This window comes from Lepidochelys kempii, chromosome 7, assembly GCF_965140265.1.
Source record: "Lepidochelys kempii isolate rLepKem1 chromosome 7, rLepKem1.hap2, whole genome shotgun sequence".
NCBI lineage: Eukaryota > Metazoa > Chordata > Testudines > Cheloniidae > Lepidochelys > Lepidochelys kempii.
In genome coordinates, this window is record NC_133262.1 from 2,321,148 (window position 1) to 2,345,525 (window position 24,378).

Below are 24,378 nucleotides of genomic sequence, written 5' to 3' on the forward strand. Positions count from 1 at the left end.
CAACAATGTAACTTCAACCCTGATGAAGCTTTGAAAGCTGAACACAGTTCACAAGAAGTCACAAATAAACACCTTGTGAAAGACCCAATGCAGAAGATCTCTGATTTCGATCTCTCACAAAGATCATGGGCAACCCTAAACCATATCCACACAAACCATGGCAGATGCGGATACTTGCTATAGAGATGGAAAATTAAAGACTCTCCAGTGTGCGACTCAGGTCACCCATAACAGACCATGGAACATATAATAACTCAGTGCCCAATTCACAAATACGGAGGAGGCATCACAGAAATACGTAGATGTAATTATGTTTCTTAACCATCTCAATGTAAAATTGTAAATGTCAAGCAACAACTACATCAGCCATATGAAAAAAAAGAAAAAGAAACTTTTGATAATTTTATACAGCACATTAAGTTTAGTTTGATTTAAAGAATACAAAAAAATCTTTAAATGCTTTTTGTGCATTTAATTTCCATCCAAGCAGGTCTTGACTCAGATTACAAGTAAAAAATGAATAGTCTAGTAAATAACAAAATGCATCATTCGCCATTTCTGACAAATAAAAATGTAAATATTAAGAATCAGAACCAATGTAAGTTAAGCTATACAGTCGCTTAAATAAACGTATATAGATATAGGCGCAAATTTCAAAAGGTATTAGGTGTTGCTATGCTTAGTGTTGCAATACCTATCTCATTGAGGAGCCTAAATCTCATTTTCAGAAGTGATTTAGGCACTTAAGAGCCTAAATCCCATTGACTGCCAATGGAATTTAAGATCCTAAATCTCTTTTTAAAATGATATTTAGGCTCCTAAAACAGTTAGATGTTCCATGGTGAGAGCAGCAATGCCTCATTAGCTTTAAAAATCTGGGCTACAGTCTGTCCTCCTGGTTAGCAAAAAGAAGCACAACATTTAGTGTAAAGGCTACATTTAGCTGCAAATCAACATGTTTTAATAGTTATCAACCAACAAGAATCAGCTTTTCTTTAGGAAAATAATTAAAAAATAGAAAGGCAAAGCAATATTAAAACTGATTATTTAAATCAGGGTTTCCTGCTTAAATCAAGGTTTCATGGTTTAAATCCATTCACCCTGACACATTATTTGGCAGCTTCCCTGTATGTCATTTATTCAGTGCAGTGGCTGTAATAATACGTACCTGAATGTATGTAAAAAGTGTTTAAAATCCCAATTTCAAAAGGCAATGCAGAAGCGTAAAGGACTATTTTAAAAGATCTTGTGTATCTAGAGGGTCATTTAACCTTACTTTTCTAACACATTGCTTTCACTAGACTGCCTTTGTTTGCTAAGAATTAAGAAGTTTACCTTTTTTGGAAAAGCCAAATGGTGCTCTCCAGAGATGTTCATTAAGTGCACTCAATTTAGTAATAAGCTAAACACAAACAAACTGCAAATATATTAGCTTATTTACTATATTACTGATGTCTAGGGTAATATGCTGTGTGAAAATATAGAAGACTGTACAATGACATTTTACATTGGTTATGTAGTTCAACAACTTGTGAGACCTGTGGCTAATGCAGCATCATTAATTGTCTACAAGTGAAAGATGGGGTGTTCTAGACCAAACCAAATCTTTTTATCTCTCAACCACTAATTATACTGGCATCTCTTTTTACCTCAAGTATTTCCATATCAATTGTAATGAATAATTTGGTGTATCGTCTTAGGAAAATATGTAGATTACTGTGTAATCACAATATTGCAGCAAACAAGATAAATGCAAGAACGATCACCTAAACATCTAATTAGTTTCTCTATACACTCAGATTTATGCTAGAGCTTCTAATTGCAGCCTAACATTTTAATGAAGGTTTCAACATTGCATAAATAAGACTGACAAACTAGAAACAATATTCATTCATTTTATTTCTTCCCTTGCTCAAAAACAGTTTGCCCTTGTCAAAGTATTGCACACCTGCAAGGGAAGATATGTTTATGTGGGTCTCTGCTACGAGTCTGAAGAATTTCCATTATGAACAGCAATGGCAATACTATAAGGTAATACGGGGGACCCTTTAATAGGAGACAACCACAAATGAAAAAGTGCTAGCGATATTTAAAGTGTTAACGTTCATTCTGAACAGGGCAACATAAAACACATTTTCTTTATCTGGAGAACTGAAAAATGTAAAATATGGTTCTCTTCAGGCAACCTTTTCAGTACAGGGCTTCATCCCAATTTCTCCTGCTAAAATCAGTGGCAAAACTCCGCATGACTTGAGTGGCAGCAGGATCTTACCCTTTTTAATGATCTATTTGCAGGTTAGTAACTGCAGCTGGAAATGTATGTCCTACCAAAAGAGGATTTAATTTAAAACATATTAAAAGATTTAAAAAGCACCTTTCGTGAACAAGAAGAAGAAGGCAAAAAATCAAGCAGATGAGTATTTTGACAGCTTGGTTAATAAAAACAAACACTCTGGAAACTCTAACCTGTTTGGTTAAGTGACTGCGGCAGCAATCTGGAGTTTAGTGTTTCTGCACTCTTCACTCTTTTATAGGAAAGCACGGAGAGCTTAACTGTTGGCTTATCTTCATTCCTGTAATGTCTTGTGCCTTGATGAGAATACAGTAATGTTTTTAAGAGTCGTTTTTTATTTGGCTCATTTTTAAAAAACTGTTTGTTTTTAAAACGTAAATGTTAAAGAGATTATTTTGGTCAGAGATGGGTGGAGGTGTTTGTGTTCTTTGATTGGATACCAGTAACATAGGTGCATTTCCCTTTCTTTTGTAAGCAGTTTCTGTACAGTATTTTTAAGTAACTAGTCAAAATTCCTTTCTAAGGTTTGCAAAAAGAAAAGGAGTACTTGTGGCACCTTAGAGACTAACCAATTTATTTGAGCATAAGCTTTCGTGAGCTACAGCTCACTTCATCGGATGTATAAAAGTGGAAAATGCAGTGAGGATATTTTTATACACACAGACCAGGAAAAAATGGGTGTTTATCACTTCAAAAGGTTTTCTCTCCCCCCACCCCACTCTCCTGCTGGTAACAGCATTTGTTCCAATCCCTCAGACAGAGACAAACACCTACAAGATCTCTATCAAACATTCTTACAACTACAATACCCACCCGCTGAAGTGAAGAAACAGATTGACAGAGCCAGAAGAGTCACCTACTACAGGACAGGCCCAACAAAGAAAATAACAGAACGCCACTAGCCATCACCTTCAGCCCCCAACTAAAACCTCTCCAACGCATCATCAAGGATCTACAACCTATCCTGAAGGATGACCCATCACTCTCACAGATCTTGGGAGACAGGCCAGTCCTTGCCTACAGACAGCCCCCCATCCTGAAGCAAATACTCAACAGCAACCACACACCACACAACAGAACCACTAACCCAGGAACCTATCTTTGCAACAAAGCCCGTTGCCAACTGTGCCCACATATCTATTCAGGGGACACCATCACAGGGCCTAATCACAGCCACACCATCAGAGGCTCGTTCACCTGCACATCCACCAATGTGATATATGCCATCATGTGCCAGCAATGCCCCTCTGCCATGTACATTGGTCAAACTAGACAGTCTCTACGTAAAAGAATGAATGGACACAAATCAGATGTCAAGAATTATAACATTCATAAACCAGTCGGAGAACACTTCAATCTCTCTGGTCACGCGATTACAGACATGAAAGTTGCGATATTACAACAGAAAAACTTCAAAACCATACTCCAGTGAGAAACTGCTGAATTGGAATTCATTTGAAAATTGGATACAATTAACTTAGGCTTGAATAGAGACTGGGAGTGGCTAAGTCATTATGCAAGGTAACCTATTTCCCCTTATCCACACTGGGGTTAGGTATCTGTAAGGTAATTTTTTTTGTCACAATAACATGCTTGCCTAGACACTGCAAGAGAAGTATGAAAGTCTATGAAAAGGTTTTTGGCAGGGGAAGGAAGACAACAGGAGACATAATGAGTAGCCTGACTCTTTGTTAACGAGTAAATGGTATAATATGTATTAACCACTCAGCTTTAAAAAATGAAACTGGGCCTATGCAGGCACCATAAGAATTAAAACCAGAAACTATTATCTAGAATGAGTAAAAGTTCTAACTTTCTTAATGATTTGGTTCTTTGGTGTTAAATTGAATAAGGGTTTAAAGAATAATTTATTTTTAGTTCCCTTCTCTTTAATCATGAAAGCATGGAGTTTTTTTTTTTAATGCAACTCTTTGCTTAATCCTGAAAATCTTTATCAATGCTCTAAAGCAATTCTGTTGCACAGTGTTTGATTTCCATAAACCCTGCAGCACACACATTTATATTTTATGTGAACCGGTTCAGAATCCTTTGAAATTTACAACAGAGAGAGAGTTTCTTACCCTGGATAGAACACAGGTGTAAAACATAAAATTAGTGCTGTACCATTGGTTGATTATCTCAGGTCTTTTTTTGCCAGCATTTTAAAAAACATAATCTTCTCTGTCCATTCTTGTCTGCTGATGGTTCTCAGAGTGATGTAGCAAGGTCCACATAGCACAGCAAGCTGGTGCACTGTAGATTCATACCCTGGCTTGCTGAGCAGTAATTTACTGTGTAGACAAGCCCTTAGCTAGTCCTGTCTCTATTTCTTACTTTGTGATATTTGTGATTTAACAACATTATACTCCCTCACAACACAGAGTCTCCTGCTGGACTTGGTGCTAAAGAAATGAATACAATTACACCCAAAAGAACTTTGTGAAAAGAACAATAAGACTGCAAAGTCAAGCACGGAGTTAGAAAATGACAGAATTAAAGGTGGTTGTGAAACCTTTATTCACCCCCCCTTGCATATACATCATATATTCATACAGTTTAAGGTCAGAAGGGACCATTAAATCAACTAATCTGACATCCTGTTAATCATGTGCCATCAAATTTCACCCAGTTACCCCTGCACTGAGCCCAATAGCTTGTATTACTCTTGCCAAGCATCACCTAGGATGTCTGAGGAACAGTCAGGAATAGAAAGAAGCTTTTCTGAGTCTCAATCCGATGACTTAAAACACAAGAGAACATGCTCTCTCTTCCTGCAAACCTCTGCCTCATTCACTGTCCCTCTGCAATACACTGAATGAAGCAGGGTACTTTTGCACAAATAGTATACAGCTAAAGGAGTAATTATCAGCAGTAGTAGGATGCTGTGTTCTGTGGAAAAGCCATGAGAGGGATACTTCATACACCCTTTTCCAGTGGTTTACTTAATTAGTTGCTAGATAGCAGAAGAATGCAGGAAGTCAGGATTGCTGGGTTCTATTCCTTGTTCTGGAAGGGGAGTGTTATCTAGTGGGAGTGTTATCTAGTGGTTACAAGCAGTACAGCCAAACACACAGATCGGGCACATTCCTTCTGAAAAGTAGCGTTGCTAAAGGGATGAGACTTGGGTTTGCCATATTAGAACTGTGGTTGTAGTTCCAGATGTTTCAGAGAGTACCTGGTGTAAATGCTCCGTTACCCCACCTATTCTGTGTGTGTGTGTGTGTGTGGGTGGGTGTATAAAATTATACTTGCTTTTCTCTAAGATAGGAGGTATGAAGCACTGCACAATAATAAGGGCTGTAAAGTGAACATAATTATTGGCAATTTAGTTGAAGAGCTTAGGCTAGAATTCATGGTCTCCTGGATCCCAGCACAGCATACGTTCTTCCTGATCAGAGAGTATGTTGCAGCTGCTGCTTTGCTTGTGTGCTATCTAGAGTCATATAGGGAGCTCCTTGGCGTTGGGATGAGGCTCACAGCAGATGGGATGTTTGGGGATTTTTTTTTTTTTAATCAGGCAGCCTCTTATAATTTGGCCAAATAGTGTTGAATTTTCCTGAGGACAGCAAAAGGCCCCTCACTGCCCCACATAGATAACCCCCTGCCAAATCTCACATACTTACTCCAAAGCATGGAGTTGTTAGCACTCTTCACACAAACGGTTAGAAACATTTTTAACACGGATAAAACAGCTTAGTTTCCCTTCACTCCATTTTCAGAGATGGCAGAACTATCTTCACCGAAACTTCCAAAAATAATTCATCCTGAGGCAAGCCTGGAAATTTTTGGCGGAGATGGTTGAAGTTTGGGAAAGTTATATGCAATGGAAAAGAATGGGGCTTATCATGGAAAGTGTCAGAGCGCCTTACCATCACCACCAGCCCCGTCTATAGTATCACCATCAGCATTATGATTTCATTCGTGGTCGGATCAAATAGGAAGGCAACAAACCATTGTTTACCACAAGTGTCTTCAACAACTAGCAAGCTTGGCAAAAACATTATGAAAATCAAGAGATTAAGAGACTCACATTTAAGTGAAATGCAAAAGCTTTTTGCAGCTGGAAAGTATGGCTGTTAGATAGTATTGCTATCAATCAGTCTTCACATATTGTTCACTTTAGTTTCTTACCATTTTGACTTGTAATCTGATTTGTTTGGTGAATATTTTCTTTGTCCCCTTGATCAAAAGCCTTACAGAACGGTGAGGGAGACAGTCCAGACCTCTTGGTATCTTGTATTGACTTGCTTCCTTTTTCTAATGTCAGTTGTTGGCATGATCTGCTACTTCGGCTACCCAAGGACTTTGTTATCTTTAAGAAAAAAAATCTGAATAAAAGGTCACGTGACAGCTTTAAGATTAGCTCTCTAAACTGAACTAAAACCAGATTTTGGATAAAGTTTATTTTTCACAATAGATTTTCCTCAGCCCATTTTATTTTTTACATTAACTTTGCAGGAAAAAAAAATAACCAAGGTACCCACGTCACCTCTTCCTTGCTTACAGCTACTTTCTCACTGTAAGCCCAATGCCTGATTTCTTCGGAATCCTCAGCTCCACCAAATTTTGCCTACACGTAAAATGCCTTTTAGGATACAGCTGAGCAAAATGGGTTTCTCAAAAAACTTGGGATCTCTATGGTGCTTGCATCTGGGTTAATGACAGAGAGTGCCAAAAGTAACCATTAGATAATTTTTCAGCAAAGGTGTAAATACTTTGAAAATAAGAGAGAGAACTATGTGGTGGGAAAGGGAGGGAAAAATTAACAGGAGAGGGGAAGAAATGGAGGCAATGGAAGATGGAGATGTGCCATGCCAGAATTAATTTAAAATTAAGCTCATGCTTAAGTTGATTCCCTTTCTCATCCATAAAAAGCTGATATTTCAAGCCAATAACAACATCAGTTATTTATTATGACACTCACTGAGGTTTATATGGAGTTTCTCTTACACTGCATTTTACCCTGTAGCAGGTTCCCTCTGCATGGAGGTTCTGTCCTCAGTTGTTGGGACATATACCCTAGGGGCAGGGAGAGGTTTATAGCATCTTATGGGACACTGCTGGTGAGAATCACAGATGTGCATCAGGATATGGATGAAATTACAAAAGGAATCAGGTGACATTACTGGTGCGACCTCTACCAGAGGATTCTCGGTTGTGAAAAGCTACAAATAGGAGGCTACTATTATGCAGAGGCTGGGGATATCTTTTGTGTTTATAGTAGCATAGATGATCCATTAAAATGCATTTAATATTTTTATGTGGTCTGCTACATGTTAATCATTCATAGTTTTAACACTTTAAGCTTTTGATAATGGCACGAATTAAGGCACTTTACACTTTATTAAGCAGACTAAAAACCACAATTTTTCCTCCCTTTCCCTTCTCAAGAACCACTGCTCCTTCTCTGGAGGAGCTGGTTTCTCTCAGTCTCTCCTGTTGAAGGCATTCTGCTGTGTATAAATAATTAAATAATTATTGGACTAAGGAGTTGAATTTTGGTCTCCCATCTGCTAGGTCAACGCTCTACCACCAAGCTATAGAGTTATTCTCGCTCTCTTTCCATAGCCCAAACACTATTCATTGTCACAACGAATCACCCACTCACTACATATGTGAATGGAGAGTTTGCCTCTTGCATGGTGGCCCTCTTATTAGGGAAAAATTCCACTTAAACACATGGAAGAATCTTGCTTTTGTCAAACTTCATTCCTACTTTTACTTACAGAAACATAAAAATTTAGCACTTTAAAAATAAACTTTATGAGAAAAATAAATGTACTCAAGAGAAAAGAAATTAATTCTGAAGAAAACCTTTTTGCAAAACCTTTGTTCTTCCATCATATACAAACATAATTTGGAGTCTGGCTCTCAAGAGATAATAACTGTAATAGTTCCTTTCAGATATGTGGTACTGGTTTTGTGATAGTTTAATCCTTCGTCTTACCTCTCCAGATACCCTTGTGTTGAATCTTCTGCCAGAAGGTGGAGGTGGACCGAGGACCTTGGATCCAAATGCAATGTGAGACACATCTTGATTTTTACTGTTGTGTGTACTGCCTTGTCCTCTATTAATTAACTGGTCTACTTAAAAAAGAAAGACACCTTTTCAAACATGATGCTTTAGACTGAACATATTTATAAGCATGATATATCACAGTATGTGACACAATAGCAAATTCTTATTTCTTCATTCTTGCTTTTCTATTCATTTAAATAATTATTTCATAAATCATATACGAAAAAGTCATACTTCCAAGAAATAACTGATGTATCTTTCTAACACCACAACAGGTATATATATTACTGCTGACAAAATACAAATGTATCTCCTTCCTTTTCCATTTGACAGTGTGCCCAGTGCAACAGATACTATAAACACATGGAATAGTCAAAGAATATTATATCATCTTTATAAATGATTCATGTACCTCTATGGGCTAGGGATTGTATTCTGTCTCCATGTGGGAGTTACAGGTTTTCCTGCAGAAACTAAAATCACTGGGAAGTGTTGGGACATCATTAAAAGCAACTCAATAGCAAAGCCCTGGGCTTTGAAAGAAAAAGACATGTTTAAAGAAGATAAGAAATGCTGACAATAAACTATCACCATGTTTTCCATAACGCCTTCTAAGGATAATACACATATACTTACTTATACCATTGAAATAGAAAAAAAAATAGTTAATGGTAAGATTAAGAGCTTCGATAGCTAGATTTTTAATTATTTGTAATAATGTATAGTGAATGAGTACAGATGAGGTAACACTGATGCCAAGTCCTTGCTGACATAAGTGTGGTATTGTCAATTCATCCTTTACACAGAATTGCTAATCTGCTTAAAATGTTATTCGTGATAGAAAAAAGGTCACATGCGTTGGAAGATATAAGTAAGACGACATATCATGTAATGATAAATATCCCCCCCCCCTTTCTTTTTTCTTCTCGGAAGACCCAGAGCAGGGTGACACAAAAACATGACCCAGAAACTGCAAAACCAGTTGGAAAAATACAGAATTGGGGTAATTGAAGCTTGTACATGCATAATGTCTGGGTTACATAAAATCAAAAGGGTTGATGTGTGAAAAGCCTATCGGACAAGGATTACATAATCTGTAATACAGAAAAGTATAAAAGACCTAAGTGAATATGGATCCAAACTCAAGAAACATTAGACCAGAAACTGAAGAACAGGACTGAAGCACCAGACCCAAGTGATCAGAGACTGCAATGACTATCATGGAAGGTAGAATTTCTTCCTGGTGCCCCAGAATGTGGTAACTTGGGCCCATTCACCAATTCTGTTTTCTCTTATTATTTGTCTGGCATAACTGTACATGCAGACTCTATTAGTGACAATAATTCTGTCTGAAATTGTATAAATAAAGGTGAAAATTGATTTAGCCTAAATAGAGTGGGGTCGTGACTCTGTTTCCCAACTTTTATTCCCAGCAGAAATAATTAAAACAGGCAGCAAATCTGGAGAAGCCTCAGCCCCTGGGGTAAATTGCCGATACTAATTTGACCCAGCTCAAACAAATAAATGAAAAAGATAATATGACCACCCTGATGTGGGGAGAGGTCAATCTCACCTGACCCAAGAACTGTTGTGAGACTGTGGCCAAAGGGACAGCCCCTGTGAGAGGCCCTGAAGTACTCTGAAACCTGCCAGGGTCTCCATGTGGTAAGTGGGGGACACCTGGTAAGGTAGACATACATATAAGCTGTTTATTGTTTTTAAGGTGTATTTTTGTGTAATATTTTTGTTCTGGATAATTAATACTTTTCTTTATGAAGGCTGGCTCGTCATTGGTTAACTCTGTCATTGCCCTTGAGACAGATGGACTGCAAGTGCTGAAATGAACTCAGACTTCCTGAGGTGATCACAGTGAATTGCAAGAGGAACTGCAGCCTAAATTCTCAACCAAGAAGGGAATGTGTCCCAGGACTCCACTCTGAGAAAGGTGACAGCTAGACCCTGAGATCTAAGTGATGTGCCTTCAAGCAGGTCACAAATAAATCAGAGGCGCAGTTAGCTTGGGAACGGACACACCCAACTTGAAGCAAGTCAACATTATAAGGTTATTTCTGTACACTCTTAGCTTGAAACAGTTGTTTAAATACTGTGGTTTAAAAACTGAGTTAGAAGTAAATAAAAGTATCATTTTTCTCTGCATGATTACTGAAGGAATACAATATAAAGCGTATGTTGTAAACAGGCAGAAGGAACAGCTCAAATTCATAAAGAATTCAGATAAAAGCTGTAGCTTGCCAGTCAAGATATCAGTTACAAGTTCTGTAAAGCATCTGATACAAGAATTATTTATGTGTAATTTTACCATCTGAAGATATAGAGCCACCTCAATTTCAACATTTGGGCTCCAATCCTGCAAATACATACACAGGTAATTTTTCAGCTCAAACTTTTTACTCTTATTTTTCCCATGAACATTTAAAAAAATTAACTTCTTTGAAAAAAACTGAAAAATGTCAACCAGCTTGATAGCTGGTCAGAAACCAAACCAAACCAAAAGGTAGATGGACATTTTCGTTGAAAATGTCTTGTGGTGAAAGATGGATAAGCGGTTATGCAGTGGAATATAGCTCATCTTCAGAGAACAATTGTAGGTAAGGCGCTTTAAAAAAGATTCTTATTTCATTGGATCACCACTTCAGGTGCTGATAAAGATCGAGGATGTCTTGGCAATAAAATATTGCAGTTCAGAAAGAAAAAGTTACTCTAATACGCTGTTTTAAGAAAAACAAACAAAGCATTCTCCCCTCGCCCTCTTCTCTTTTAACACAGACTAAATTAACATCTAATTTTCTGTTTTGAGATGTGATATTTCTGTAAAACAATAAAGTAATACCAAAGCATATTTCTGAGAGTCTCGTTTATCGTTTTTACAATGGTGGAACTGGTTAAATTTGAATTCAAATCAGTCTGACTTTCATTTTCAGCTAGGAAATGTCAACAAGTCCACATATTTACCACTCTCTAGCATCATTCACTAGTATTACTCATAACAAAAGAAGTCCCTGTATGCCATGAGTTCCTTGTTCTCCTCTTCCTGAAGTGACATTCAGTTGCTATTAACAGCTGCCATCTCTATAGCTTAGATGACCCATTCAGTTTACTGTCAATTTCTTTAATTTGCTGACTACTTTGGGAAGCCTTTTGCCCACACACCAATTATAAAAGCTGATTAACATGAAAATTCTCTGTTTATGTTCATATTAATTGACTGCAATTAATTGCCTACATCAACACATCTGCCACAATGAACAAATATGTGTAGTTAAAAGAAGATATGACCAAAAAATAACTTGAGCTTTTGATTAGTAAAACAAAATGAAGTTTAGTGGATAAAAAGAAAAAGTTTCTAATTAAACTGAAGCTTAAACTTATCAAAGCTTCCATTTGCAGGAAGGCCTGATTTCTGAACTTTGAAAGGAGTGTCTGGGAGAACTTATATTATAGTCATAGTACAAGGTTAAAAACAAAGATTAGATTAAACCCGCAGCTCAAGGCATTTCATTTTCTCTAGTTAGCGAAAACCAAAACTTTGTGTAGGTCAGGGATGTTACCATTAATTATTTTACTACTTTGCCAAGGGCTTTATGCCTTTGTAGTTAGATAGGAAAACCTGAGGGCTCACCGTCTAATTGTCCTTTTTAAAATAAGCATTCATTTTTCTCTCTAGATACATCATTCTCATTATTTTAGTCATTTAATTTTTACATCCCTCTCATCCAAAGCCTGAACAAAAAGTGCTGATTTTTCAATCTATTGTCATGGAGAGGTCACACTCCAGGCTTTTCTTTGCTATCTAACAATAAAATTAGTATGAAACTTTTTAACAGAACTTTGGCTTGACTATTTCTGAGGGAAAAAATACTACAAATATTATTTGTCTTTGAATATTACTCTGATTTTCAAATAAATATTCTTGCATATGAAAAGATGTTAAAAACCAGTTTAAACAAGTAAAACTATTAAGGGCCCAATCCTGCTCTGAACACAATAAATGAAAAAAACTACCATTAACTTCAGTAGTGTAAGATGAACCCTCATTGACTGAGAGTTGATTCAGCACAGGGCAAAAGGTTAAGAATTTGCAAAAGCATCTGACATTACTCACAAAACTCTTCTATCACCTGCATTCATTTTGTGTCTAAAGAAAACAGTATAAGCCTTGGTTAAAATAAAAGGGAGTCGGTTTAAAAGGGAATTTTAGAAGCATCCCTTCTCCCACATTATCAAGAGCATGCATGAACAGGACAGACTTGTGTTTGGTTCAAATGCCAGGAAAGGTGGCAACTTCTTTAGAACAAGCTGTTAAACTGGGTACTGAACACATCTAGGTACTAAGAGTAGCTTGAACACTGAAGGATTCCAGATGTGCACATCCTACTTGACCCTTTTTCCCCTAATTTCAGATATAAGTCTCAAGCAGTGGTGCGGTCAGGAAACTCCCAAAAGGTCTGCCCTGAACTGTTCTCCTGCAGGGGACAGCAAGAAAGCAGAGTACAGTTGAAGTGCTGCAGCACTCAGCTGCAAGAGTTTGCTCCTGCTTCAAGCATTACTGTTACAGCAACTTCACCCTGGGCAGGAAATCTAAACTCCATGAGACCACTCCAGCTGCTCCAGAGCAGACAGTCTCACCTGTGAAACTAGTGTGACTGAACCCCTTACTCCTGATAACTGCTGGGGGCAGTGGAACCAGAAGAGAAGGGTGGAAGGGGGTTTGGCTGGCATCAGGGTACAGCCTATCAACTTGTCTGAGCTCTTGTAGTTCATTCAGTCCATTGTGAAGCAGGTTCAAGGGATGGTTACAGAAATGACTGCCGCTGTAAGTCTGGCATTTCTTTTGACCTATTAGTCCCTGTCCCAACAATGTTTCGTCTTCTACCAATGCGGAAGAGGAATTCTCTCTTTATGCCACGAGTCTTACCTTTGTGCCCTCCAATCACGAGGCTTTTTGAGGAACTGTGGACCTGGCCAATAGTGCCCATCGTTAAAAAAGGGAAGAAGGAGAATCCGGGGAACTACAGACCAGCCAGCCTCAGCTCAGTCCCTGGAAAAATCATGGAGCAGGTCCTTAAGGAATCCATTTTGAAGCACTTGGAGGAGTGGAATATGATCAGGAACAGTCAACATGGATTCACCAAGGGCAAGTCATGCCTGACCAACCTGATTGCCTTCTATGATGAGATAACTGGCTCTGCGGATATGGGGAAAGCGGTGGATGTGATAAATCTTGACTTTAGCAAAGCTTTTGATATGGTGTCCCACAGTATTCTTGGCAGATGATGGGGTCTAGGGCTGCTGGCCCAGCTGGCCCCGCAGAGGGTCCAGTGGGGTCCAGGGCTGCTCCTTGGCTAGCCACTCTGACTTTGCCTATCAATCACTTAAAATTTACCTTTTGTGATCAATAAACTTGTTTTACTGTATCTTTATCAGTGAGTTTGCCTGATTTGCTTGGAAAATCTGCTCAGGTTTACAAAGGCTGGTGTATATCCACTTTCCATTGTTGAAGTGGTGAACCAATTAATAAACTTGCATTGCTCAAGAAAGGGTCTTGAACAGTGCAAGACGGTATATTCCTGAGGTACGAGGCTGGGAGCTGGGGGGATTTGGCTGGTGCCTTTCTCTGTGTGATTTCATGAGTGGCTCTGGGAGCATTCATGCAATCTAGCTGGGTGTGGGGCTCCACATATGGTTGTGCTGTGTGATAACAGAGCCTGGAGCGGTTTGCTGCTTTTGACTACAAAGCACTGAGAGAGACAGCTCAGGCTGGAGAGTTAAGGGGGCACAGCAGTCCCACAGTCCCAGGCTTCACCCTAAGGATTCGGTCACGATGGTATCACCTGCAAACTTTATAAGTGTACTCTCTATGCTATTATCTAAATCACTGATGAAGATATTGAACAGAACCAGACCCAGAACTGATCCCTGCGGGACCCCACTTCATATGCCCTTCCAGCTTGTCTGTGAACCACTGATAACTACTCTCTGGGAACCATTTTCCAACCAGTTATGCACCCACCTTACAATAGCTCCATCTAGGTTGCATTTCCCTAGTTTGTTTTTGAGAAGGTCATGTGAGACAGTATCAAAAGCCTTACTAAAATCAAGATATACTATACACATCTACTGCTTCCCTCCAGCCACAAGCCTTGTTACCCTGTCAAAGACAGCTATTAGGTTGGTTTGACAGGATTTGTTCTTGAGAAATTCTGCATGCTGACTGTTATTTATCACCTTATTATCTTCTAGGTGTTTGCAAATTGATTGCTTAATTATTTGCTCCATTATCTTTCTGGGTACAGAAGTTAAGCTGACTGGTCTGTAATTCCCTGGGTTGTCCTTATTTCCCTTTTCATAGATTGGCACTATGTTTGCCCCTTTCCAGTCTTCTGGAATCTCTCCCGTCTTCCATGACTTTTCAAAGATAATCACTAATGGCTCAGACATCTCTTCAGTCAGCTCCTTGAGTATTCTAGGATGCATTTCATCAGGCCCTGGTGACCTGAAGACAGCTAACTTGTCTAAATATTTTTTAACTTGTTCTTTCCCTATTTTAGCCTCTGATCCTACCTCATTTTCATTAGCTTTCAATATGTTAGACGTCCAAGATATGTGTTCTACTTCTCAGATATAATCTTTTAGTACCTTATCTGGTTACTGAAAAGTTTATAAATTCATAAAAAAGGTGAAGAGACGGGGAAAACTGGAACAAAATTGGAATAAAAATCTGCTGTAGGAGGACATATGAATCTTCCCATACTGTATGCATCTTTGTTTCAAAACACATTACGGCAAACACAGCTTGCTTGTATTTCTTAGAAGAGGTGCCCAGATAACATGTTCCAGGATACTTTCCTGTTTCATATTGACATACAGTCCAAAAGAAACATGGCTGCCCTTACTTAAAGCAAAGAAAAAAAACAACCCACAATGTTGCTGCTGTGGAAATGAAAGCACTCAGGCAAATAGAGTACTAATTTTTAAGTAAATTACTGGTTTTGAGCTGTGCTTAGTGGACCACTACATCTTGTCATTAGTGAGTTGAACTACTCAATTTAAATAACCAGACTTGATTCTGTGTTCAATTAAACTGAGGTCTCATTAATGAAAAAAAAAATTACTTCCTACAGTCCTACATTGACTGACAGCCATTACTTAATGTGGGTTGGGAATTGAAGGAATTAACAGTGTAAATTTTTAGTTAAATTGGACACAATGATTTACTGGATACATGCTGGTTTTATTAATTTAATTGAAAACATTCAAAACACTCTTGCTCTTGAACAGGTTACATCTCTATTTGTAATTCAAGAAAATTACTCCTACATGACAATTTTGAAGCAACAACATGCTCTTAATTTTGGAAAAACTGTAATCTGTTAATGAAATAAAAATCCTGAAAAAGGACCCATGCAATGTGCATGCCAGTATTTTCTGTTTTTTCCTCATACTGCATGTACATTTGGAAGCAAACGTTACAATTTATGCAAGCATATGCTATTGTACAAGTGAAGACATTTATATTCAAAGATCATCTGTTTTTTAAGTTTGTATTCTAATCAGTCTTTATTCTTGGATAATAAAAGTGTACACCACCATGGGCCTACTTTTGCTCCCTCTCGAGTCAATGTGAGTTTTACCACTGACTTCAGTGGGAGCAGGATTTGGCCTGAAAAGCAATTACCAGAATATGGTATACTGCCTATACTTTAGATGGCATTTAAATCGTGTGTAGGTGTTTAGGAAATGAAATGGAGGATATCATTTAATGCGATTCTGTGTTCAGATCCTCGCTAAGACACATAGTGATGCACATCTGCTTATCAATGGACAAGCTCGACTACAATTTCGATCAAGAATTTTTAGTTCAGGTATAAAAAAAATTAATTAATAATGCAGTCAATTTCAGTTTTTCAGCAGCCTAACCTCTACTTGGTGTGACAAAGTTCCTCCTCTACCTTGGTGGGTCTTGCGCTTATTGATGGATTTGCTCGCCTTGGCGCTTCACAGCAGCCCTTAGTTTGGCCATTTTTGGGAACCCACAGTCCAGGTCAACTCCTCCTGTGTCTGACCAGGAGTTTGGAGGTTTGGGGGGAACCCGGGCCCGCCCTCTACTCCGGGTTCCAGCCCAGGGCCCTGTGGAATGCCGCTGTCTAGAGTGCCTTCTGGAACAGCTGTGTGACAGCTACAACTTCCTGGGCTACTTCCCATGGCCTCCTCCCAACACCTTCTTTATCCTCACCATAGGACCTTCCTCCTGGTGTCTGATAATGCTTGTACACCTCAGTCCTCCAACAGTCCGTGTTCTCACTCTCAGCTCCTAGTGCCTCTTGCTCCTAGCTCCTCACACGCACACCACAAACTGAAGTGAATTCCTTTTTAAACCCAGGTGCCCTGATTAGCCTGCCTTAATTGATTCTAACAGTTTCTTGATTGGCTGCAGGTGTTCTAATCAGCCTGTCTGTCTTAATTGTCTCCAGAAGGTTCCTGATTGTTCTGGAACCTTCCCTGTTACTTTACCCAGGGAAAAAGGACCTACTTAGCCTGGGGCTAATATATCTGCCTTTTATTACTCTCCTGTAGCCATCCGGCCCGACCCTGTCACATTCGGTATACACAACATTTTGCATACATACCCCTGCACTTTGCAGATGCAAACATATTAACATAGGGACTGCCATAGGGAACATTTCAAGGGTCCATCTAGTCCAGTATCCTGACTCTGACAGTGGCCAGAACCATATGATTCAGAGGAGGGCAGAATCCCGAAGTAGGCATAACAATCTGGCTCCCCCATTATAGGTCTCATCCTGATCTCTAATAGTTAGAGCAGAGGTGGCCAACCTGGGGCTCTGGGGCACATGCGGCTCTTCAGAGATTACTATGCGGCTCCTTGTCTAGGCACCGACCCCGGGGCTGGAGCTGCAGGCGCCAACTTTCCAGTGTGCCGGGGGGTGCTCACTGCTCAACCCTGGTTCTGCTACAGGCCCTGCCCCCACTCCACCCCTTCCCGCCCCCGAGTCTGCTGTGCCCTCACTCCTCCCCCTCCCCCCCAGAGCCTCCTGCATGCCACGAAACAGCTGATCATGAGGTGTGCGGAGGGAGGGAGGCAGGCGCTGATCGGCAGGGCTGCCAGTGGGTAGGAGGCTCTGGGAGGGCGGGGGAACGGGGGAGCTCATGAGGGGCTGCTGATGTATTACTGTGGCTCTTTGGCAATATACATTTGTAAATTCTGGCTCTCTTTCTCAGGCTCAGGTTGGCCACTCTTGAGTTAGAGACTGGCTAACCCAGGTCTTTGATCATTCTGTTGCTCTTCTCTGAACCCCTTTAGTTCCACAATATTCTTTTTTAGATGGGCTGGTCAATGTGCACACAGTAATCCAGGGAAGGATACACCATTGATTTAAATAAAGGCATTATAATATTTTTACTATTGTTCTCCATCCCATTGCTTACGCAGCATAACATCCTGTTAGCTTTTTTGACTGCAGCTGTGCATTAAACAGACATTTTCACTGAGCTGCTTATAATGATGCTCAGATCCCTTTCTTGGGTTGCAACAGTTAAATTAGAAACTAGTAAAGTATAAGAGTAGTTTTTTTCCTCCAATGTGCATTACTTTGCATTTATTGACACTGAGCTTCATTGTGTCGCCCGTTCACCAAGCTCTTTTAGGTCTCTTTCAAGTTCTTCGCAGTCCTCTCTGGCTCTGACCAACCTAAATGATGTCATCTGAAAATTTTACTACCTCATTATTCACTCACCTTTGCAGTTCATTAATAAATATATTGAACACCACCACGGGCTCGAGCCTAGAATCTTGAGGCCCCTCTGTTAACATCTTGCCATGATGAAAATTGAATCCTCTTTGCTTTCTGTCTCTTAGCCAGTTCTTGATCTAAGACAGTACTTTGTCACTCTCACCCTGTGATTACTTAGAGTCTTTATTAGCTTTTAGCCTTTTTTGCAGAACCTCACAGAACGTCTTTTAGAAGTCTAAATAAATTACGTCAAAAAGTTTTTCTTCAAGCACTATTTTACTGACCCATTCAAAGAATTCTAACAGATCAGTGAGAAATGATTTTCCATTTCAGAATCCATGCTGGTTAAACACAGCAGTTCATGAAGTTCATAAAGAAGTATGGATTGAATGAATGGACTATAAGGTGGATAGATCGTCGGGCACAACCCGTAGTGACCAATGGCTCGATATCTAGTTGACAGCTAGTATCAAGCGGAGTGCCGCAGGGGTTTGTCCTGGGGCCGGTTTTGTTCACCATCTTCGTTAATGATCTGGATGATGGGGTGGATTGCACCCTCAGCAAGTTTGTGGATGACACTAAGCTGGGGGGAGAGGTAGATACGCTGTAGGGTAGGGATAGGATCCAGAGTGACGTAGACAAATTGGAGGATTGGGCCAAAAGAAATCTGATGAGGTTCAACAAGGACAAGTGCAGAGTCCTGCACTTAGGATGGAAGAATCCCACGCACCGCTACAGACTAGGGACCGAATGGCTAAGTGGCAGTTCTGCAGAAAAGGACCTGGGGATTACAGTGGACGAGAAGCTGGATATGAGTCAGCAGTGTGCCCTTGTTGCCAAGAAGGCTAATGGCATATTGGCCTGCATTAGTAGGAGCATTGCCAGCAGACTGAGGGAAGTGATTATTCCCCCTCTATTCAGCACTGGTCAGGCCACACCTGGAGTTTTGCATCCAGTTTTGGGCCCCCCACTACAGAAAGGATGTGGACAAATTGGAGATAATCTAGCAGAGGGCAACAAAAAGGATTAGTGAGCAGTGACTGTGACTTACGAGGAGAAGCTGAGGGAACTGAGCTTGTTCAGTCTGCAGAAGAGAAGAGTGAGGGGGGATTTCATAGCAGCCTTCAACTACCTGGGGGGGGGGGTCCAAAGAGGATGAAGCTTGGCTGTTCTCAGTGGTGGGAGATGACACAACAAGGAACAATGGTCTCAAGTTGCAGTGGGGGAGGTCTAGGTTGGATATTAGGAAACACTGTTTCACTAGGAGGGTGGTGAAGCACTGGAATGGGTTACCTAGGGAGGTGGTGGAATCTCAATCCTTAGAGGTTTTTAAGGCCCGACTTGACAAAGACCCGACTGGGATGATTTAGTTGGTGTTGGTCCTGCTTTGAGCAGGGGGTTGGACTAGATGACCTCCTGAAGTCTCTTCCAACCTTAATCTTCTATGATCTTCCAGATGCTTTGTTATTCTACTGGCAAAACACCCATGTGTACACTTGTAAAATTCTAACAACTGAGCATACAAACATTAGAATTTCCACCTACAAAAACTCATTCTAATGGGTTTTGTGCTTCTAAATCCCAGGACTTTGCAAGCATGCGTGTTAGAATTCTTTAAGTCTGTATGCATCCTTGCACCTACAAAATGTAGGTGCATTTGTGTGTGCATACAATTTTAGGCATGTACAACTGGTGCCTAGGTGAGAAAACTGGACCCTTAAAATGTGTTATAGGACACATCAAACTGTATGCACATTATATTACTCTCTCTCTCTCTCTCACACACACACACACACAGAGTAATTTTAGTAAGACAGTATACCTGATTCTGATGAAGTTAAGGGACGACCTCCAAATCTTATTTCTGGTTGGCGAAGTTTAGTCATGTTCAGCAGTTGTGTGACTTGTGGCACATCTGTATTTACCTGGCAGGTTCGAGGAATAGTATCTGTGGGGTCATTAGCTGTGAATGGAAGACCAAATATATCTGGAATTAAAGACAAAGGCTTCACTTTTTTATAACTAACGTGGTCAGAAATGCAGTAGGATTAAATTATTTGTTACTTGGGCTATAAAGGCCAGTTTATGTGATTGGACATATTTATAACACATCGTAGTCACTGAAAAGCTTGTGCAACTATAGATTTTTCAAAGAATGTTCTTGTTAATTCTAAAACAACACTGTCAAGTTGATTAGGGCCCAAATGTTAACTAGTTAAACTTTCTAGCTTGTGCAAATAACTGGGATAGCCACGGTGAGTAAATGAATTCCGTGGTTTAGTAAGTAAACAAAGCTATGGTCACAAAATGTTCTTTGTTCATTATTTTGACAAACGTTTAGTTTCCGTTCTAATACTTCAGTTTTCTGATTTTCAGACATGCTGCGCATCAGAATACTGCACTGATCGCTGGTACAATTGCTAAAGTATCAAATATTGAATTGCTAGTAAATACTGCAAAACTCTAGTATTAAACTTAGCTCAGGTAGGTACAAACAGTAGTTTTTATTAGTTTATTTTAACAATAAAAAAGGTGTGTGAGCAGATTAGGAAGATGCAACTATACCCTGAAACAATTTAGATTTACTAGGAAATGTTTGTTCTACAGATGCTAATAGCCAAATTTTCCACCTTGATTAACTGGGTCTGTTTTTGTGCTCCCAGTTAGTAGTTTCCACAATTAAGGCCATAGAGATGTCGAAATACCTAACTAAACCACCTTCTACACCAGTGGTTCTCAGCCAGGGGCATGCATGCCTCTGGGGGTACGCAGATGTCTTCCAGGGGGTACATCAACTCCTTTAGATATTTGCCTAGTTTTACAACAGGCTACATAAAAAGCACTAGCGAAGACAGTACAAACTAAAATTTCATACAGACAATGACTTGTTTATACTGCTCTATATACATACTGAAATGTATTCCAATTGATTTATTTTATAATCTGTGACAAAGCTCTGTCCTTGCCTCTGTGGGTCCTGTGTTTCCTGGTGGATTTTGCTAGCCTCAGAGGCTCACTGTAACCCTCCACGTAACCCTTCTCTCTCTAGAGACAAAGGTCACAGTCTACTGAGCTATTTTCATCATAAGCCAGCGAGGGAGGTGAGGAGAAGTTATCCTTCCTTGCACAGTCTCTGTTGTCTCCCAGTCTCAGTGATTAATCAGGGGACAAAGGGGGGCGGGGGGAAGCCCGGACTCATGCTCTACTCCGGGCTCCAGCACAGGGACCCTAATAGTATCAGCTATGGTAGCTGACCTTTTAGAAACATGACATGTACAATTCCCTGGGCTACTTCCCCCACAGCAGCCCTCAATTCCTCAAGCTCCACTTCACCCTTACCTCAGGGCCTCTTTCCTTGTGCCTGATATGGTGTGTACTACTCAGCCTCTCCAACAGCACAACTTCCTCCCTTCCTGACATGCACACCCACCAGACTGACTGGGAGGCTTTTAACTAGATTCAGCCAGCCCCTGATTGGCTTCAGGTTTCCCAATCAACCTAGCCTTCTCCCTGCCTTCTGGAAAGTTCTTAATTGGCCCCAGGTGTCTTAACTGACCTGGAGCAGCTGCCATTTCACTTATCCTGGTACCATAGATTTGTTTAGCCTGGAGCTAATATATCTATCTCCCACTACTTTTCTATAGCCATCTGGCCTTGCCCCATCACAAATCATATGGCAAAAAATGAGAAAGTAAGCAATTTTTCAGTAATAGTCTGCTGTGACACTTTTGTTATTTTTAATTTCTAATTTTGTAAGCAAGTAGTTTTTCAGTGAGGTGAGAGTTGGAGTACATAAGACAAATCAGCATCCTGAAAGGGGTACAGTAGGCTGGAGTACTGCAGGGCTCTCTATACAGAACTACACTTCTGTGTAGATTCATGATGTAGTTCTGTATAGAGAGCCCTGCAGCAGTTGCATCTGGAAAATGCTGGTTAAAAAATGGGAGTCAGTGTTTCAAACTCTACCTCTTCCTTTCGTAAAGATAAATTATTTTTTACTTTAATGCTTAGGTCTGGATGAAGAAATTGTGAACCCCCCACAATAGCAACTTTTTAAAAAAACGAAGTTGCTAGTTTGTTATCCAGACACATTACAAGTGCATAACTTTTGTTTGATCTAGAGCATATCTTTTAGAAAGGCAGCTGGCAGTGCTGGGAGAGGATAGCGATGCAGTCCAGAGATGACCAGCGGTGATGCCAGAATTTCAGGCGAACAGCAGGTACTTTCCAATACGTCTGGATGGAGCTCACCTGAACACTCCTCTCTGCGTGGAGAAGCATGTGGCCATTGCCAACTGGCAGCTCGCCACTTCCAGTTGCTACCAGTCAGTAGCTAACCAATTTGCTACTGGTATATTGACTGCCAGGGCTGTTGTCGAAGAGGTGTGTGCTGCTCTAAAGAAGGTGCTGATAGTGGGGGTCATAAAGCTTGGCAATGCACAGGAGACTGATGGATTTGCAGGGTTGGGGTACCCAAACTGTACTGCAGCCTCTGATGAGACCCATATGCCTATTCGTCTTGCTCTCCACAGGCTTCACATATCATACAAAAACCCCAGCATTTCTCCATGTTGCTCTAAGGCCTGGTTGATCACCAAAACAGGCTGACCAACAACGTTGGGTGGTCTGGAAAGTTCCATGATGCTCAGATCTTTTGAAACTCTCACCCATTTTCTTTAATGAAAAAAGGAATTTTTGCTTATAGGACCACTATGGACATTAATGGTGTTGTGATTCCCACTCTCATTCTGAGAGACCAAGTTTACACTTTGTTTCCCTGGCTTATGTAGTTTTTTACTGGACATTTGGACAGCACAAAGGGCTTGTTCATCTACAACCTGAGTAGCTGCAGAATGACAGCAGAGTGTGCATTTGGAAGGCTGAAAAGAAGATGGTATTTTCTCATGAGTAGGCTGAAAGCTGCCAAGCAATATATACCTTGAATGATAACTGCTTGCTGTATTTTGCACATCTGTGAAAGCAAGGGAGAGAGCCTCACCAATGGGCAGGAGCCAGACGTGCAGAGACTTCCTATTTCAGTCCTAAAAAGTAGATTGCATTGTTCCAAACTCCCACTAAAAGTCACTAGGAATCAGCTACTTAATGCTCAGAATGCTTTTGAAAATCCACCCTAAATCTGTATGAACATTTCTTCCTGCTCCCAAGTCATTTACTTGGCCTCTCCCTTTGAATCCCTCTCCTAATGTTCTCTGTATATCTTCTCCCCTTCTGCATGGAACACTTTTCTAGTACAGCAATCAAGTGCCTTCTCTCCATATCCCTCCTGAAAATACACTTCTTACATGAAGAAAAGGAGTACTTGTGGCACCTTAGAGACGAACCTATTTATTTGAGCATAAGCTTTCGTGAGCTACAGCTCACTTCATCGGATGCATCCGATGAAGTGAGCTGTAGCTCACGAAAGCTTATGCTCAAATAAATTGGTTCGTCTCTAAGGTGCCACAAGTACTCCTTTTCTTTTTGCAAATACAGACTAACACAGCTGTTACTCTGAAAATTCTTACATGAAGTCCTTCAGTGTTAGTCCCCAAAGAAACTTACGATACATAACTCTATATAATAAATTCCTAATATCTACTGGTATCTATATTGGTTTGGAACTGGTCATCTTGTTATCTGGGGTACCATGTATCCAATTTATACTGTAACATCCTGTGGCAGGGACCCTATTTTCTTCTAGGTTTAGTGCAAGGCCAAGTAGAATGGTGGTACCCAATACATAATTAATAGGGGGTGTTCTGTGGTAGGCTGTGGACAAACTAATGGAAAAAGCGATTTTTTTGGTGTTGGTGTAGAAATAGAAGTCACCGCAATAGGCCATAGATGCCAGCGCAACAAGGCCCATGCTCTAGCCTGCATAAGAGGCAAAATTGGCCATGCGCAGACCCTAAATAGGGGAGGTGCAAGTTGTCTCTCAGCCATCCTTGTACTGGTGCTGGGTGTGGTATAGGGATGAATCTGTCTCATCAGGCAAATGACAGTCTAATGGTTAGGGTGCTAGCCTAGGATTCTAGAGACCTGGGTTCAATGTCTTGCTCCACTATGGAATTCCTGAGTGACCTTGAGAAAGTAATTCAGTCTCTGTTCCTCACCTGTAAGATGTGGAGAATAAGACTTCCTTAACTAACAAGGATATTTTGAAGACAAACCCAATAAAGACTGTGGGGCACTCAGATACTATGGCAACAGGGATCATGTAGTATCTGTGGTCATTCAGTATCTTTCATTTGTATAATTTACCTTTCTTGCAGTCTTTATGAGAAGAGTAGATT

The 24,378-nt window shown here is 40.2% G+C and overlaps 1 protein-coding gene across 21 annotated transcripts in view; it reads right to left on the minus strand.

The window, feature by feature from the left end:
- CFAP20DC (CFAP20 domain containing) overlaps window positions 1-24,378 on the minus strand; it is a 170,456-nt gene that overhangs the window by 89,430 nt on the left and 56,648 nt on the right. For 16 of the 21 annotated variants that reach the window (XR_012159748.1, XR_012159747.1, XR_012159749.1 and 13 more), the window contains 3 exons: window positions 19,908-20,072; window positions 8,241-8,380; window positions 6,425-6,605 (listed from right to left, as the gene is read on the minus strand). Coding sequence is in view for 17 of the 21 variants with exons in the window: in XM_073350929.1 (XP_073207030.1) it covers window positions 6,425-6,605; window positions 8,241-8,380; window positions 19,908-20,072 (486 nt within the window). In the remaining 4 variants the exon portion in view is untranslated. The remainder of the gene's footprint in view (window positions 1-6,424; window positions 6,606-8,240; window positions 8,381-19,907; window positions 20,073-24,378) is intronic. The other 5 variants (XM_073350938.1, XM_073350924.1, XM_073350926.1 and 2 more) reach the window with 3 other exon arrangements.